General features: G+C 45.5%; 3 protein-coding genes across 3 annotated transcripts; 1 reads left to right on the top strand and 2 right to left on the bottom strand.

Moving 5' to 3' along the window:
* The first annotated feature begins 4,733 nt into the window (after positions 1-4,733).
* LOC132904007 (uncharacterized) lies at positions 4,734-5,531 on the top strand. The gene has a single exon (XM_060953929.1). The coding sequence runs from the start codon at positions 4,734-4,736 to the stop codon at positions 5,529-5,531; it is 798 nt and encodes a 265-aa protein (XP_060809912.1).
* A 4,672-nt stretch (positions 5,532-10,203) lies between these two features.
* Positions 10,204-10,954, bottom strand: LOC132904006 (uncharacterized). Its single transcript, XM_060953928.1, has 2 exons — positions 10,766-10,954; positions 10,204-10,701 (listed from the first exon to the last, which is right to left on the bottom strand). The coding sequence occupies exons 1-2, from the start codon at positions 10,952-10,954 to the stop codon at positions 10,204-10,206; spliced, it is 687 nt and encodes a 228-aa protein (XP_060809911.1).
* A 2,743-nt stretch (positions 10,955-13,697) lies between these two features.
* Positions 13,698-17,549, bottom strand: LOC106139407 (uncharacterized protein K02A2.6-like). The gene has a single exon (XM_013340844.2). It carries the CDS (start codon positions 17,547-17,549, stop codon positions 13,698-13,700), a length of 3,852 nt encoding a protein of 1,283 aa, XP_013196298.2.
* Positions 17,550-18,023: the final 474 nt, after the last annotated feature.

The following is an 18,023-nucleotide window of genomic DNA, read 5'->3' as shown; positions in this document are numbered from 1 at the left end:
TTCTTCCAGCATTAGCAAATTGAGTTTATCGATTAGTTTTTCAAAATCATTACGCATATCGTCAACTGTCTCTGACGTGGCCATGAAACTTTCACAGGATTTTAATGTGTAACTAGTTACCTTCTTTGAAAGTTCAAATATATCACTAATACGGGAAAAAAGCATTTGTTTTTTAGAATTCAAAAGGGAAATTTCGGCGGTCATCTCCATTTCATCGGATGAAGCCATTATGTAGGTAGAAATTAAATAAATAAAGTCTTGTGGTATTTCACAAAACCAATAAATAATTATTTATGGTTAATTGAACTTACCTAAGTGAACTTCAACCAAAATTATACGAGTTGCTGCATCCGTAGAGATTTAATAAACTTTGTAGTCCGTTTCCTGTGGTACTGCATCATCACACGATATTTAGATTTTTAAAATAAAAAATAAATAAAAGTCCTTGTATTGACCACATGTTTCGGCCGATCTCCGGTAGGTGGCGCCGTCAGCTCTGCAATCATTTATTTTAGAGAGACTGTACGTACATATCTTATCATTCTGCAAATTAAAGGGGGTGAACTTAAAATAATCTCGGGTGGGATGGGAAGTTAAATCTCTACGGATGCAGCAACTCGTATAATTTTGGTTGAAGTTCACTTAGGTAAGTTCAATTAACCATAAATTATACTTCGTTGCTGCATCCTATGAGATTTAATAAACTTTGTAGATGTTTAGCGCCAAAAATGCAGAATGATAAAATTTATTCAAAAATAAAAAATGCCTTGAATAAATCAAACGAATATTTATTATTGATAATAACCTTATTAAAATTTCAAATCAGGAAACACTTATAGTATTTTTATATACTTATAAACTAAATTATTGCACTATCTAAATTAGTTAATATCAAAAACTGCTTCAGCGAAGGCTTTGTCTGGGCCAATATCTGACAACGGTAAGTTATAGAATTTAGCAAAACAGAGAGATGAGCCAGTCCAGCCAGCAGAACGCTTGATGACGTCGACGGAGACACCAGCCCGGCGGGCCGCTGACGTCGAGGCGTGTCGCGTGCTGTGAGCTGAGAAGACACTAACGTCTAAGCCGCTGTCTCTGAGCACGCTCTTTATCCAGCGGCTTATAGACTGAGAGCTGGCGTTATGGAAAGGTTTTTTAGTAGTTAAAATAAGCCTGTCTGTAGCTGGCTCACTTCGCAAACCACTCGTCATATCTAAACAGAGAGAGCCCTCGCTGGACAAATACAGGGCTTTTCTTGAAAAAAAATGGAATTTGCAATTTTGGGTTATTTTTATTAGGTGCAGATGTCTTAAGGATCTCATCTATACTTATATCAATGCGCGTTTCGCAAATGGAAATATTACACAATTTTATTAAGGATAACGTCTGAACGCGTTGTCCCGTAGACAAAGCGAGCAGAGTCACCAATTTTTTAGTAATCAATTCTAATGTTAATGATTCGTTAGGAAACTGATTAGAAAGATATGACAATACAGTGTTAGGGTCCCAACAATTTTGATATTTAGGAAAACTTGGCCTATTTTTAAAAACGCCCTTAAAGAATCTTATCCCATAATCATTGGTACAACTTTCTTTACCAGGAATTAATGATAGCGCTGATCTCATACAATTTAATAAACTATAGCTAGCTCCATTTTTAAACTGATGTGACAAAAATTTTAGTAAAATTGGGACAGGTACCTTAAAAAAATCCAAATTGTTATTTCTAGAGAAGGAAAACCATAACTTATACGTAGAGTTATATTGTTGCAACGTATTCTTGGCTAAAGATTACATTACATCTGGGCTAAACATTATACATACACTAAACATACACTAAACATTACATCTGGGCTGGGCCATAAAGGGTGAGGAGCCCTGGAAGGGGAAAGTAACATATTCCTATCGGGATACAAGTATAAAACATTAGAAACCGTCAGAGACGTAAAAAGTGGAAACCATGGTTGGCTCGGCCAGTATGGTACAACCAATAACCCGGCAGCTTCGTCATTGATGATTTTTCTAATACATTTTAATATGACTAAAAAGGGAGGAAAAGCATAAAAGAAAAATCAGCTCCAATTCAAAGTAAATGCATCAATTTCGAAAGCTTCTGGGTCTAGTTTCCAGGATACAAATTTTAAACATTTTCTGTTAATTCTGGAGGCAAACAGGTCGATATCAGGTTGGCCAAACTCTGTTACTAGGTCAAGAAAACAGGAGTCATGCAACTCCCACTCTGTGTCAATATTTGAAAATCTTGAGGCCCGATCGGCTTCGATATTATCACGAGACTTGATGTATGATGCAAAAATGAAAAGTCGTCTATCTTCGCACCATTGCCATATTTGGCTAGTTATATCATTAAGATGGGGGTATTGTACACCACCCATTCGATTAATGTAGGAAATGGCTGTAGTGTTGTCTATTCGTAAGAGAATTTCTGCTTTCTTCAATTTTTTACAAAAACATTTTAATCCCATAAAAGCGGCTAGCAATTCCAAATAATTAATATGATTTTCTTTTTTTTTTTTTTTTTTTTTTTTTTTTTTCATATGACCAAAACCCATTAACTGTCTGACCATTACAAAAAACTCCCCATCCTGAAAGTGAAGCATCTGAAAATATCTCATACATAAAATACCCGGTGCGAATAGGATTATCTACAATATTAATACTTTTTTCCCACCAAGAAAAATTATTCAACAACTCTTCCATTTTTGCATCATAATCTTGATAATTTAACAGAGCTAAATATTTTTCCTTCTCAAAGCGCTTTGTATACAGCCATAAAAGCCATAAGAAACGGCTGGGCAGGCTGCCGTCAAAATTCCGACAAACTTAGCGAAGTCTCGAATTTTTATTGACTTTTTACTGGAAATATTTCGGGTCATATCGTTTTCCCGTAGGCAATTCCAAAGTCATATTTTTTAAATTCAGTTGAATACCTAAAAAATTGCATTTTTGAGTAGGTAATAAACAACTTTTTTCATAGTTAATTACAAATCCTAACAATTCCAAAATATGGATAACTTCTGATACTGTATTGGTACACGAGTTATAGCTTTCAGCCATACACCAGATATTATCTAGGTATCCTACTATTCGATGTTGTGAACTGCGCAAATAGGTAAGTACCGGTTTTATCAACTTCGTAAAAACAAACGGCGCCGAATGGCAAGCAAGTTATTTATATAATACATTATCAAAACGAAAGCGTAGGTATTTTCTGTGAACCGCATGAATGGGAGCGACAAAGTACGCGTCCTTGAGATCAATGGTCGCCATGTAGGAATTATTAGATAACAATTTAGTGGCCTCCATTTTAAAATGTTGTTGTTGAATAAATTTATTAAGATTCTTTAAATTAAGAATAAATCTATTTGAACCATTACTTTTCGGTATTAAAAATATTGGGGATATAAATTGACCTTCACACGGTGAACATGACACAATCGAACCCATCTGTTTAAGTTTTTCAATCAAATTTAACATTTCATTTCTTGAATAAGGAGGATTACATGGTTCGACAACCTGTACAGGAGTTTGATTCAACTTGAGCTTGTATCCACTAACTATTTCTAGAATGTGGGTCCATTGTTATTTTTAACGAGTTACAAAGAAAATATTGAATACGGCCAGCAAAGGGTACCTTTTCTAGCGACGGCGGCTGCGAAAGTCCTGCGAGTGTCGCCGCGGGGGTGGCGGCGGAGGGCGACGCGCCGCCGTGGCCGGGGGCCTCCTGGCGGCCGGCGGCGGCGGCTCGGGGTAGTACCGCGAGGTCGATGGCTGAGCGCGCGATGTATGGGGCCCTGCATATTCGATTTTTCAATAGATTTAGATGTCTTGATGTTTTCGCCTAGATTGTCTCCAAAAAGAAATTGGTCGCGTTTCACATTCTGAATAAAATTAATAAACTTGTTGTCCAACATAGGTATGATCAATCGTCTACGACCCATGGTTTCTTCGAAATGGAGATCAAGTAATATTTGGTTCACCTCAGATATTCTTTTAATAATGAGCATTTTATCAATGTCCTTATTGATTAAATCTGTTGTAAGGTTAACCAATCCTGCGATACCAGATCCCAGCTGATTCTGCAACCTTTCGAGTCGCTTGTCCCGATTTTTTGCCGGATCGGTGAGTACTGACGCTACTTCGGGGTTTAATTTTAGTGCCTTTACAAGTTGAAAATTCTCTGGGATTATCAAAGTCTTAGTTAACAAAGTTTCCTTCTGTTCCTTTGCCAAACCCTCGATAAGGATTTTTCCCAACCGTTCAGAGACACCTTGCCTTTCCGAAGGTTTCTTCGGATTTCTTCGCTTCACCAAGTACTTCCATGATTTCATCAGGGACCGTAAATTCCTCCTCTGTTTGTGGCACCGCCGCGTCGGGAATAGGCACTGTCTTTGCATCATTCGAGTCATGAATATGCTGCGAGTCGTCGGCCATGTTTACCTCGGAATATGAATTGGTACTCAAAGCAGCGTTCGAAGTGAAAATTAGCCAGGTGACAACAAGCCCAGATATTCCCCTATTCAAAAAGTTTCGAGACAACTGGAAAAATGTCGATAGTACTAAATTCGAAAATTATCGAGAAATAATTGTTTCGTGCCTGACATTAAGCGAAATCCAGAATCTGATTTCGTTTTACCGATCTGAATTGACAAAAACAATTGTCAGAGACGACTATCGTGAGTTGATAGAGCTCTCAGTTATATTTTTAGGCGGAGATGAAGAAAAAAAGTTTAAAATCCGACCCCCAGGTGCTATGCACCAAGCTCGATGGATGGCTAGAGCTATCTACATATTCTTTAAAAATAGTGTTACTTAGCTCTCAATTTAAAATTAATAGTAAAGATAAGAACGCTCTTTTGGACGTCTGCCTGTTCATCGTTTCATCCTATGTCAAGCCATGGATGCAGTGTATTTCGGCAGTCAAAGCACCGTACCAAGATTTGTCATTTTTGAAAGCCATGAGAGCTTACGAAAATATTGATAAAAATATATCAAAAGCAGTATTGAAGAAGTTTACTCAGCATTTATGGTATTTGATCGAGGAAGTATCTATGTTATCGCTTTTTGACGACGAGGTGAGCCAAGAAAGTAAGGAAAACATTATATCAAACTTATCTAAAGATAGTATCTCGTCTCAAGAAAAACGCTATATACCATCAAAAGAAGATTTAAGCGGAATATTGTATGAGAAAAACATAGAAGATTTTATATCGTCTTCAAGTAAGTCTTTGTTCTCTCGTCTGAAAATTGATGATAGTTTTCTCCAAGAAAGTCCTGCTTCGTGGTCTAATAATTCTTCGTATCTTGAAGCAAAAGTGAAACTATCAACACTGAAAACAGTGAATGACACTGCTGAAAGGGCAGTTAAGTTGATGCAAGACTTTCACGGGCTAATCACGATTGAAGAGGAACAAAAGCAATTTTTGTTACGTTTTGTACAAGAACATCGTAAAATTTACCCTGATTGCAAAAAAAAAAAAACTTTAAAAAGAAAGTATATAGAAGATCCTTGATGTATATTAATGTCATTTAATACTATTTCTTTTAAATATTATTAGTTGTTTTCTTTCCAAAACCTAAATTAAGACTAAGTAACATAATTTTTCCATACAAATTTTTAATTTATAACTTTGAAGTCAAGTCGGCACATGATAACATTAAGTTATCACTATAATATTTTTTATTCAGGCTTTTGAGGTCAAACAGAATAAAATAAAAGGGTATGCGTATTAGATTAAAAAAAAAAAAAAATTCCCATATAGCTTGAGACACCCTAGTATATATATGTATACATACATACATACATATGGTCACGGCTATATCCCTTGCGGGGAAGACAGAGCCAATAGTCTTGAAAAGACTGAATGGCCACGTTCAGCTATTTGGCTTAATGATAGAATTGAGATTCATATAGTGACAGGTTGCTAGCCCATCGCCTAAAATATATATATGTATATGTATATATATATGCATATACAATGTCTATATGATCAGGATAGGGATAGGAATTAACATTTACTACTAAATTCAAAAGAGGCAACCAAGTAACTATTGTTATCTAATGTGTGTAAGGTCTATGTGGATATATAGTGTAGTTGATTTTTGGGAATTGTTTATGCAATTGTTTATTTATACGTATATTTATATTTAGATTAAACTTACGTATACAATTACGTGATTTATTAAAGTTTTAGTCTAGATCTACCGCAGTTTAGTGTGGGCCGTACGCGTGTGTGTTCTTTCCAGTTGGGTCGCTGTGCACCGCGATACGTAATAGGCCGGCACTACCCTACTCCGACCGCACCGCGCTCGCTATTACCAAGTTATTGTTGCGGTCTAGGCCTATTTCCGCTTAGGCCAATTTTATAAATATCTTAGATGCTATATACTTTACAATTTATATAGTTTGCAATAACAGAGATTTTTTAATGATCTTTCTATATTTGATAATTTTAAAACAGGTTAATGCGTACTTATTTCAGAAAAGATCGGCTTCTTCTTTATTTACAATTTTACCAACTACAATATCTACTGTTTTTCCAAAATAAAGGGAAGATTTGAGGGGTAGTTTACTTCTGACTATTTGGGGGGGATGGTAAATGGGATGTTGAACAATTCCCAATACTGAAGCTAGAGGTTTATTAGTTTGTGAACTTTTTTCTTTGTTTTGTAATTTATGAGTCTTAATTTAGGGGTTTCTAAGGGGTTTTGGGGTTTGAAAACAATTTGGAATGAAGTGTGTACTTAATATGTAAGTACTACTTATGTGTTATACTATCTTATATTATCGATGTAATCCTTGTTTAATTGGCATTATACATTCGTCTTCAATCGAATGCAGTAGTTTCATTTGTTCACGTATCTTGCCTCCCTACATGGCGACCCTGCCATATTTGGCAACGCGTATCGGGTAGCGGGCGGCGCCTCGGTAATGCGCTAGTGATATAATGTGGTAAGAACTTAATGAATAAAGTGATTCAAAAACTATTATATAACAAACTAAGAGACTAATAATATTTCTAACAAGGTAGACTCGGAAATAAATAAGTTTTTTCGTTCCTAAAGACGACATATTTACTTTACAAGGTAGAGCTTTTGCTATTTTTTATATAAATAAAATAGTTTTAGAAAAGGTAAGGAAAGTGTGAGGCGACAAAGAAAATACGTGCGATGGAAATGACTAAGGTTTTATTGCAAAGGACCAAGTTAAAAATAACAACGAACGAGCTAACTAAATTTGATTAAGTGGCGCCGCAGTGCTCCCACTATGTGACAGCGCAGTGCTCCAAATAATCAAACTGTCGTTTTGGTGTACTTTAGACCATGAATCATTTAAGTCACTTTTGTGGTATCCCACTAGGTGGACGCCCGAAGTAACCAAATATTCCCTAATCCAAATATCCCCAAAATTCCCTTATTTTCCAGGTAGTTACAGTCCTGTGCGGGACCCACAAGTGGATGCCCAGAAGGCGCTGTGTATTTACCGAGGAGTACCTAGACCCTAATGGTTCACAATACACACAAGGGGTCTTCCCATACTCCTAAGGAGGAGTCTGAGTAAATGGTCAGGGCTTTTGGCCCTCTTCATTGGCTTCTTCGCTGCCTACAACTGTAGGCAGGTCAATGGGGCGGCCGTAGCGGCCTGGATCTTCATCTTTTTTCTTCTGGGAGTTCCCATCGGCGGCGGCGTCGTCACTGGCCGACGACGTCTGCCGCAAGTCAGCGAGGGGAGGGCTTCACCCGACGGTCCGGAGGGCGGGCGTGGAGCGGTGCGATGACGCGCAGGTGGCTATGCGTTGATGCGTCCGCCCTCTCGAACATCTTCGTGGCCAGCCGGGCCACGAAGTCGTCTAGGCTCTCTCACTTCAGGTCCCTGAGGATCGTCGAGTTCCTCACGTAACGCGGGGCTCCGACGACTGCTCTGAGACTGAGGTTCTCTTGAGCTCTGAGTTTTCTTCTGTTGGTCTCAGAGCAGTAGGCGTACCACGCCGGGGCCGCGTACGTGAGGCGGGATCTGACATAAGTTCGGTAGATCCCGAGCTTCGTCCTCAGGGGGAGGCTCGAGGAGAGGACTGCGTGAAGCTTCCCCCTGGCTGCCTTGGTCTTCGCCACGACGTCTCCGACATGCTTCTTAAAGGTGAGACGCCGGTCGATGGTCAGTCCCAGGTATTTGACGTGCGGCCGCCACGGCACCGATTCGCCGAGCAGTCGCAGTGGAGGCGGCTGGGGTCTTGTCTCCGTCATGATTGCTTGAGTCTTGCCGACGTTTACCGAGAGCCTCCATTTGGAAAGCCAGCCCGGCAGAGCTTCCATTGTGGGCTGCAGCCTCTTGGCGGCGTACAGCGGGCGCATAGATGACGCGTAATACGCCGTGGAAGCGGCCGCCGCGTCAGGAATATGAGCGAGGGCAGCTCACACTCCTGGCAACGAAGCGGTAGGCGATGGCACCGTGTGGTTTTAGTGGGTTCAAGCCCCACATAACCCGTTTGACTTCCCGTAGCCGGCCGGGTAGACGAAGGTCTTTCCACACGTTAAAAAAAAAAAAAAAAAAAGGTTAGGTTAGGTTAGGTTGGGGTGCTAAGTGCGGGAAACCTCCTCGAGTGCCCTGTCTCTTGAAGGTCTTGCTTCTGTTGCTTGATTCCAATGAATCCGGTGACAGCGGTGGGCTGACAAGGGACACGGGACGGTGCACCCCGGGCGACAGCAAATAACTCCCCGATTGACGGGGTCTTGTTTGTTGTTGGCCAATGTCCCGCAAAAGCGAGGTCCCCTGTGGGGCCTTCGCGTGTGTATTGGTGGGCGAGGTCAATTTTTTAGACCCTCGCGTGTCGGGCGCCGCTCCCTCTTGTCTGCTTTCAGACGAGAGTGGATGTGGCACAACTCTTCGCGCGGCGTTCCGGTTTCGGCCGGCGTCGGGCAACTCGTTACCCCAACTGATGGGGCCGAGGGTGCTGTGCTGTCATGGCCAGCGCCGCGAGGAAGAAAACCTCAATAAAAACGCGATTTCTAAAATGCGGGCACCGGTTGCCGCCTTTTTAAATTTGACCCCGGGTATACCTAGGGCGCCGAGGTCCACTTTACCCATGGCCAGATCCATGATCTGACCATAGTTCGCTCCACGCTTTTCCGCGTCCGGCTGCAGCTTGATCACAACCGCAGCCGACCGCGGAGGGCGGAGTTTGGGCGGTTGTGGACCCTTCTCTATTTTGGCCGCAGCCTGGTTACCCCGAGGTGGGGCAGCGGCAGCGGCAGACTTCCTCCTGGCACCCTTCTCCGGCACCTTTTTCCAGGGCCCTTCACTTGGCCCAGGAGCCGGAGGCAGAGCGGGTGGCCGTGACGCCGGCGCAGCCGTTACGGCTGCGTAAGATGGCGAGTTGGCCGACCTCGGTGACGACAGTGGTGGAGTCGCCAACGGTACCGGCTCAGGCGCCGTAGGGGCAGTATTCCCTTTCTTGCCCTTTCCCTTCCTACCCCGTTTGCCTTTGCCCTTTCTGGGCTTAGGTTCAGGGGTCGGTAGGGGGGGCGCCATACGGCGGTACGGCTTGCCGGAGCCGGCACCGGCACCTCCTCCACATCGGCGTCTGACTCCGAGATCATGTCGGCCACCGAGGCAGCCAACCTCTCATCCGTCGTCTGGTTTGCCGGCGTACGGCGTTTATCGGCCGCCAGTGCGGGCCGCATACGTTTCTCCGGCAGGAGACGGTCCTGGAGGCCCTCAAAACGGGCGTCCAGCACAGGACCCATTGTGGTGAGAATGAGGCGCTGCAGCACCTCAGTCTCCTCCTGCCGGAATTCCGTCCGACGCTCCCTTTCTACGGCGGCTCTGAGCTCCGCCATTTCCTTCTCAAGTGAGGAGATCTTATTTTCCATGCGCTCGCAGATTTCACGCAGGCGCTCAGTCTCCTCACCTGTCGACCCGGAGCTCAGAGCCGACATGACCTTCTCTAGGGACGCTTCAGCGTCCTCTCCACGGAGCGGCCAGCGGGGTGACCCGTCGGCCTTCACTTCTACCCGCTAGGGGAGGGCACGCCTGGCACAAGCGCGCCTTCAACCCAGGGCCGTTTCGGCGTATGGGGAGGTCGGACGTGTCCTCTCTCACCCTTTCCGCCGCCTCTTTGCGGAGCATGACGCTCTCCGCAAAGGTCTGCACTGCTGTCCACGACCTCTCGCTGTCGACCATCTGTCTCACGACAGCCGGCAGAGAAAGGTCGTCCCCCACGACCGCGCGAAGCCTTGGTCCCAGGCTGGGCAAACCTCCAAGGTGTGCTGGGCGTCCTCGTCAGCACATCCGTCACAGTGGTGGCAGATAGCAGACGGCTCCCGACCGATCAGACACAGATACCCTCCGAAACAACCATGTCCGGAGAGCATCTGGGTCAGACGGTAAGTCAGGCTACCGTGCTGCCTCGCCAACCACTGTCCCAACACCGGACGGACCGCCTCGACGGTTCTACTCCCAGCAGTCGGCTGCTCCAGCCTTTGGGACCACTCTTCGATGGAGCGCTGACACAGCTCATTGCGGCCTCCTGCGATCTCCCTCGGTGCCAACCGGTGACCCTGGGCCACGGCCTCCTCGCGCCAGAAGAACAGCGACGCGAGGGTTTTCGCCTCTAGGTCCCAGGGAATGGAACCGGCCAGCACAGACAAAGGAGATCGTGCGATATCCCCTTGCGGCTCTCGTCGCTATCAACCTTTGTGGCCTCCGCAGGGAGGCGAGGTTTTGGCGAGAGAGCGCATCCGCCCATACGGGGGCCCCGTAAAGGGCTATCGATCGCACGACCCCCATGTACAAGCGTCTGCAGGACGCTTCTGGACCTCCCAGATTCGGCATGAGCCGAGTCAGCGCTCCGGCCGCCGTCGTCACGCGCGGCGCTAATTCCGCGAAGTGGGCGCCGAAGTTCCATCTGCCATCAAGAACGATGCCCAGGTAGCGCATCGATTGCTTGATGGCAATTTAAACACCTCCAACCGTCAGACTGGCGTCTGCAGGCGGCTTCCTCCGAGGGCCATGGAAGCACAGCGCCTCGGATTTGTGGAGAGCCACCTCCAGACCCAGTCGACGGATCCGGCGCACCACTTCAGCGACTCCCGCAGTGGCGAGCAATGACGCCTCCCTATATGTGGCGCCACGGGCGGTCACGAGTGTGTCGTCCGCGTAGCAGACGACCTCCACCCAGGGCAGAGTGACCGTCCGCAGCACCCAATCGTAACCGATGTTCCACAGGAGCGGTCCTAAGACAGAACCCTGTGGAACACCGCGCGTCATTGAACTCTTCGTCCAACCGTTTCGGTCAGGGAAGATTATCCATCTCTCTGAGAGGTAGTCCTGGATGACCTGACGCAGGTAGGTCGGCACCCCATGGTATCGGAGTGCCTCCACAATGCAAGACCAGGGGAGGGAGTTAAAGGCGTTGGCGATGTCCAAAGACACCGCCACGACCACCTCACCCTGGGCAACGACATCCTGCGCCAAGGACTTCACCCTCAGCACGGCGTGAATCGTCGACCGCCTCCGGCGGAACCCGTATTGGCGATCCGCCAGGTCCGGCCCGACTCTCTCCAGGTGCTCGACGAGGCGGTTAGCAACGACCCTTTCCAGCAATTTGCCGGCCTCATCGAGCACGACGAGGGGACGGAACCCGGTCGGAGAATCCGCCGGACGTCCCTCCTTCTGCAGTAGGACTAGTCGGCCCACTTTCCACGCCGCGGGAAACCTTCCCCGCTCGAAACAGGCTGTGAACAGCCCCCTCAGCCGTTTCCCCAGAACGTCCAGAGCGAGGACGAGGGCACGACCCGGAACCAAACCGGCCAAAAATCTCACGCGCTCCCTGAAGCTGAAGGAGTATGGAGGGGCTGTTATCCCGAAGTTGAATGATACATTGTATCTTACCCACACCCAGGCTGAGAAGGAACTCCTAATTGGCCAGGGATACGGAACCAACTCGGGCTCTTGCACCCTTACTATACATGAAGCACAAGGTCGAACGTTCGAGACAGTGGTGATTGTACGTACAACATCAAAAAAATCCAATCTGCTTATGAGCGTCCCGCACGCGGTGGTTGCGATCTCCAGACACACGAAGACCTGTGTGTACTACGTGGATAACACAAAGAACGACGCAGTAGCTCGTTTTATCCAACGTGCAGAGAGAGCAACCGACGCTTCCATCAGGGACTACAACCTCAAAATGGCGATCTGGAACCGTGACGACGTAACGAGGGATAGTATACTCGCTTTCGAAGCGGGGCTGGAGGAAGCCTAAAACATCCCCCTCAAAACAAAATACAGACAGCAGCCACCGGCGGGGCCGGCGGCAATGATATGGCAAGACAAAAAGAATAAAATGCCAAAAAAAAAAAAAAAAAATTTTTTTTTTTTAGCTTTAGTTCTAATTAATAAGACGTTGAGCGGAGCATCAGTATGAGGTACGTCATGCTCACTAAAGTGGTCAACCTGGCGGCGGCGACGTGGGCCGGGTCGTGGGATTCCCTCAAATATGGTTGAGTCTCGCGATGGCTGACCCATGCGTCAACTCGTGAACGGGTGCTGTCAGGGGGTCCTGGTCTGCCACATCCTGAGGTTCCGCTCATAAATAAATAAATCAAGCATGTAAATTAGTGTAAGGTTTTAATATTAAAAAAAAAAAAAAAACCTTAGGTAAGAATAGTCTAAAATATTGTCGACGAAACTGTCACTATCACCGGACAGCAGATGTAAAACCAAAAACATTAAACTGACAAAAATCAATTAAACAAAAAAAAGTACAGGCCACGCGCCGTAGTGTTATTATTTCTTAAAAAAAAAAAAAAAAAAAACCTAACCAGTCTGCTTCGAGCACGCGTAGAGTGCGGACGTGTTCCAGGGCGCTCCGCGAAAAATTTAGTGCAAAAAAAATTTTAAAAATCGGTAAAAATAAAACATAAGTGTGCCTAAGTGTTTGGGATGCAGTGCTCATACCTGGACTTCATTATCTCATTTTGCTGAACTGTGATCGTGAAGATTTTGGTGGATTTACTCGTGATTCTACTGGAAATTGCCACGACGGAGAAGATCAGTTCAACTTTCTGGGAGGGCCAAATCCCTAACAAAACCAAAGACAACGCTGTTTAGGCGTCACGTTAAAATTAGCCTTAGGTTTGAAAGTTCTGACTGGCGTTTTTGCCTTATTATTTAAGTAGCCACCCACTTTTAGTTTACATTTTACTGTAAATTATATTTTAATGTTTTAACCCCTGACCTTCTCAATTTTACCCTTTCTTTTTACTCTTTACTTATTTACAACTTTTACAAATTTACTTTTACAATACGACAATGTTCCGAACACCCAGGTCGGTGACCTTTAAAAAGACTTATTGCGATAATAATACATCGCCCACCGAACTGCCCAGCGATCCCTCCCCATCAGATTCCCCCGTTGAAATAATACCGCCAGAGGGAGGATGGGCTACCCCCAACACGAGGATCAGAAACAGGGATAAACAAAGTGCTAAGTAATGAAACGCGGGTTGGAGTCTAACTGAATATATTTCATACTACCTCCAGTGTACAATATAAAATCCTGTATTTATGTTTAATACCTTACACATCCCACCACCAAAACTATAATATCTATTTATTAAAGTAAATACAAGAACATGAAAGTTTAAATAAGAATATTGTTCAGTTATTAAAGTTCACGTTATTTGTTGTTAACATCTTTATTCATCGCCCTTCTGTAAGCTCTCATGGCTCGATCTGAGACAACCGGCAATAGGGAGGGCCTCGACTCGGATCGCACTCCCGTAGCTTCTACCGCGTCTTCGAATTCATCTTCGGAATTTATTAAAACCTCCGGTTCGACCCCGACCGGGCCCTCACACATACCGTTCCCCCCCGACACAAACTCGGGCTGCACATCCTTACCATCAGACCCCTGGGTCTCATCCTTTGACGTACTGGCACGAGAGAGAGAGTATCGATTTTTCGTAGTAAGCGGAACGATTTGATTGTGGTGTCTACGCCATTCGGTGGATTCCCCAACTTTTACTTTGCAAGAGACAGGCCCGGTAACTTCAGAGATGCGCCCTTTAGTCCATTTATGCCCCGTTTTGGAATAGTCTCGTGCGAGTACATCATCACCCAGCGAGAAACGTGCACGCCGGCCGGGCGCGGCGGCCGCCTGTTTGTCCTGCGCGTCGCGCACCACGGCCGCGCCGTCGGGCCGCAGCGCGTCCAGCCGGCCCCGCAGCCGGCGCCCGAGCAGCGCCACCGCGGGCGAGACACCGGTCGTCGCGTGTTCGCAATTGCGATATTGAAATAAAAATTTATAAAGGGCAGCAAACATGTCTTCTTTTTCGAACAATGCACGTTTTAAAACCTTTTTTACCGTTTTGACAGCATTCTCTGCCTCGCCGTTACCCTGGGGCCTGTATGGTGCAGATGTAGAATGTCTTATTTTATTTGTATCACAATATTGCTTAAATTCGGTAGAAAAAAATGGCGGGCCGTTATCGGATACTAATTGTGATGGTATGCCAAATCTAGCGAAAATAGATCTTAAAACCGTTATCGTCGCACTCGCCGAAGTACCCGCCATAGCAATGGTCTCTATCCACTTTGAATGTGCGTCAACCAAAATCAAAAACCTTTTACCAGCGCAATCGAAAAAGTCTACATGTAGTCTTTGCCAAGGGTGCAGCGGGTACTCCCACGGGTGGAGCGGCGCTCGCGCCGGCGCGTCGTGTACGGACCGGCACGCCTCGCAAGCGCGACACATTTCTTCTATATCTTTGTCAATGTTTGGCCAATAAACATAATTCCTAGCGATATTCTTCATTTTATTCATACCTAGATGACCACTATGAACTTCTTTTAAAACTTGAGATCGTAACTTAAATGGAATTACTACCCTATATTTATAAATAATACAACCGCGGTCCGCAAACAAGTCTTGCTTTCTAGCAAAGAATACTTTCTCTTCGTCACAAGTAGGCGATGACGGCCAACCAAACATCAAGTAACCTAACACTTTACAAAGCACAGTGTCTTTTTGAGTCTCTTTAGCGACATCTATAAAATCAATAGGCAACGTCTCTTCAACAAAATGTAAATAATCAATATGAGGAACAAACGCTCGCTCATGTGACAGTGGCAACCGTGATAATGTATCAGCCGGACCATTATCCGCTGATCTAACAAATTCTATTTTAAAATCATAACCTGCTAGCCGCGCCGCCCAGCGCTGTAGTCGACTAGCCGCGGTCTGAGGGATACCTCTTTTTTCACCAAAAATGTACGTGAGAGGCTTATGATCAGACCGCAGTGTGAAATGCCTTCCATATAAAAACTGATGATGTTTCAAAATGCCATAGTAAATAGCTAACGCTTCTTTATCAAGTTGACTGTAGTTGCGTTCAGCTTGGTTTAGTGTGCGCGAGGCACAGCTGACGGGACGCTCGCTGCCGTCCGGGTAGCGGTGCGCCAGGACGGCGCCTATGCCGTACGCGCTACTGTCCACCGACAACACGAGCGGCCGCCCCTCCTCATAATGGGCCAACACTTTGTCGCTCAGCAAAGATTTCTTTGCATTATCAAAAGCTATAGCGCAACTTGGGTTCCAATCCCACTGATTGTCTTTTTTTAAAAGATTATGTAATGGGTTCAGTATTGAACTTAGGTTTGGTATAAATTTACCGTAGTAATTAAGTAACCCGAGAAAACTTTTCAACTGAGTGACATCCGTGGGTACAGGTATTTTAGCAATCGCGTCTAGTTTCTCCGGGTCGGGGCGAAGCCCATTCTTATCAATAATAAAGCCCAGATACTTCACACTTTTCTGTAAAAAACTACATTTCTCCAATTTTATAGTGAGACCCATTTGACGGAGTCGGTCGAGTACAGCTCGCAGATTACGCATGTGTGAGGCTCTGTCTACCCCGGTGATACAAACGTCGTCCAAAAATACGACCGTGCCTGGAATACCGCGTAACGTCTCCTCCATTAGTTTTTGAAACTGTTCCGGTACACACGACAAGCCATACGGTGTCCTGCGGTATGCGAACGTTCCGACGTGTGTTGTGATCGTCGTAAATTTTTGTGATGCGGGATCTAATAAAACTTGTTCGTACGCATGTCGTAAGTCAATTTTTGTAAATTCATCCCCATTACTCAAATTGGCCAACAACTCCTCTATGCGCGGGAGTGGGTAATGATCGCGTTTCAGCTTGGGGTTGATCGTTATTTTATAGTCCCCGCATATCCTAATTTCACCGTTACTTTTGACCACGGGTACAATAGGAGTCCCGAAGTCCGAGTGTTCCACTCTGTATATGGAGCCGTCGCGTTGTAAACGTTCGAGTTCGCGCTCGATGCGCTCGCGCAGCGCTAGCGGCACGGGCCGCGCTCGGTAGTACACACCGGCGTAGTCTGTGAGCTGTAGTCGTAATGTTTTTTTACATGTACCTAATTTAACAGAAAAAACTTCAGGAAATTCTCTACATAACTGGCTCACTAATTGGTCCTCTTCAATTAATTTATTCACGGTAATTTGTGTGATTTTTAATGCCTTTAACCAATCACGACCGAGTAGGGGCGGCCCACCCTTTTCAATCACATACAAACGGACATTGTTTGCCGTGACGTCTTTGAATTTAATGTCAACCAGGATGTATCCGAGAGGTTCAATTTTTGAGCCAGAATAGCTTCGTAATATCAAATTATCAGAATGCATTTTACTGTTTCTAAACAATAACTCGTAATCACTATTATTTATTGCCGATATACGACTACCCGTGTCTATTTCGAACTGCAAAATCTCAGAATTCACTCGGATTTTAACAAAATAAGGATCGTTACCTCGATACGACGATACCACCAAATTGAAGAAATCATCCTCTTCCGAACACTCGTGCACATAATTTTGCCGCGACTCACTATTAACCGCTACACGATCACCGACTTTACCGCACATCACACGTAAATGGCCCCGCTTATTGCAGTTATCACAATTGTAATTAGCGTAGCGGCATCTGTCCGCCGAATGACTCTTGCCGCACCGCCAGCAGCGGGCGCCGCCGGCCCGCGCGCCCGGCCCGGCCGCGGCCGCGCCGGCGCCGCGCCGGGCTCGCACCGCGTGCAGCCCCTCGCCGGCCGCTCCTCCGCCCGTGCTCCCGGCCGCGTGCTGTCCGCCCACGCCGCTCGTCTCGGCGTGCCGGTCTGCCGCTTCCAGAGCCAGAGCTAGCTCCACCGCTTTCTTATAATCTATCGTTCTCTCGGCAAAAATCCGAGATCTCAGTAGCTCGCTCGCTAGACCCGACACGAACTGGTCTCTGAGGTCCTCCTCGAGTCGGTTGCCGAAGTTACAGGTGACGGCGAGATGTTTGAGCGCCTGAAGGTACTCGGTCAGAGATTCCCCTACTCGCTGTCTCCTCTGTCGAAAAATATGTCTTTCGGCTATTTCTGACCGTTGCGGCTCGAGATGAACTTTGACCAGCTCCACGAGTTCTGTATAGGTCTTATCTTCCGGGTTGGCCGGCGCACACAAATCACACATTAAGCTATATGTCGCCTCGCCTACTACCGTTATTAACATCGACACTTTTAATTCCGGTTTGATTTCGTTAAGCAGAATGAATTGATCAACACGTCTTACATAAGCCGGCCATTGTTTAGATGTTAGATCGAAAGGTTCAATTTTACCGATCGGCATGGTATTTTTTTTTTTATAATTAAAAAAAAAATTACACCAGAGATATAATTAAATCGATTTAACCCGAAATACGCGTAGGATTTTTATTTAATTCGAAATAATAAGCAACCTCGTCGCCAGTGCTAAGTAATGAAACGCGGGTTGGAGTCTAACTGAATATATTTCATACTACCTCCAGTGTACAATATAAAATCCTGTATTTATGTTTAATACCTTACACAAAGATATATCCAATACCTCCCAAAAACACCCTACCTTAAGGAGGATCAACGTTCGAAAATCCTGACGGATGACGACAGGGACGAACTCTGCGGTCGC

Source organism: Amyelois transitella, chromosome W, assembly GCF_032362555.1.
Source record: "Amyelois transitella isolate CPQ chromosome W, ilAmyTran1.1, whole genome shotgun sequence".
NCBI lineage: Eukaryota > Metazoa > Arthropoda > Insecta > Lepidoptera > Pyralidae > Amyelois > Amyelois transitella.
Note: the sequence above shows the minus strand (reverse complement) of the source record. Positions and strands in the feature narration are given on the sequence as shown.

What these genes read in the sequence shown, in the direction of transcription:
- LOC132904007 (XM_060953929.1), top strand. Translation starts at nt 4,734, where the DNA reads ATGAAGAAAAAAAGTTTAAAATCCGACCCCCAGGTGCTATGCACCAAG.
- LOC132904006 (XM_060953928.1), bottom strand. Translation starts at nt 10,954, where the DNA reads ATGCGCTACCTGGGCATCGTTCTTGATGGCAGATGGAACTTCGGCGCC. An exon ending in TAGCCCTTTACGGGGCCCCC is followed by an intron (nt 10,702 to 10,765) that starts GTATGGGCGGAT and finishes AAAGGTTGATAG; the next exon opens with CGACGAGAGCCGCAAGGGGA.
- LOC106139407 (XM_013340844.2), bottom strand. Translation starts at nt 17,549, where the DNA reads ATGTGTGATTTGTGTGCGCCGGCCAACCCGGAAGATAAGACCTATACA.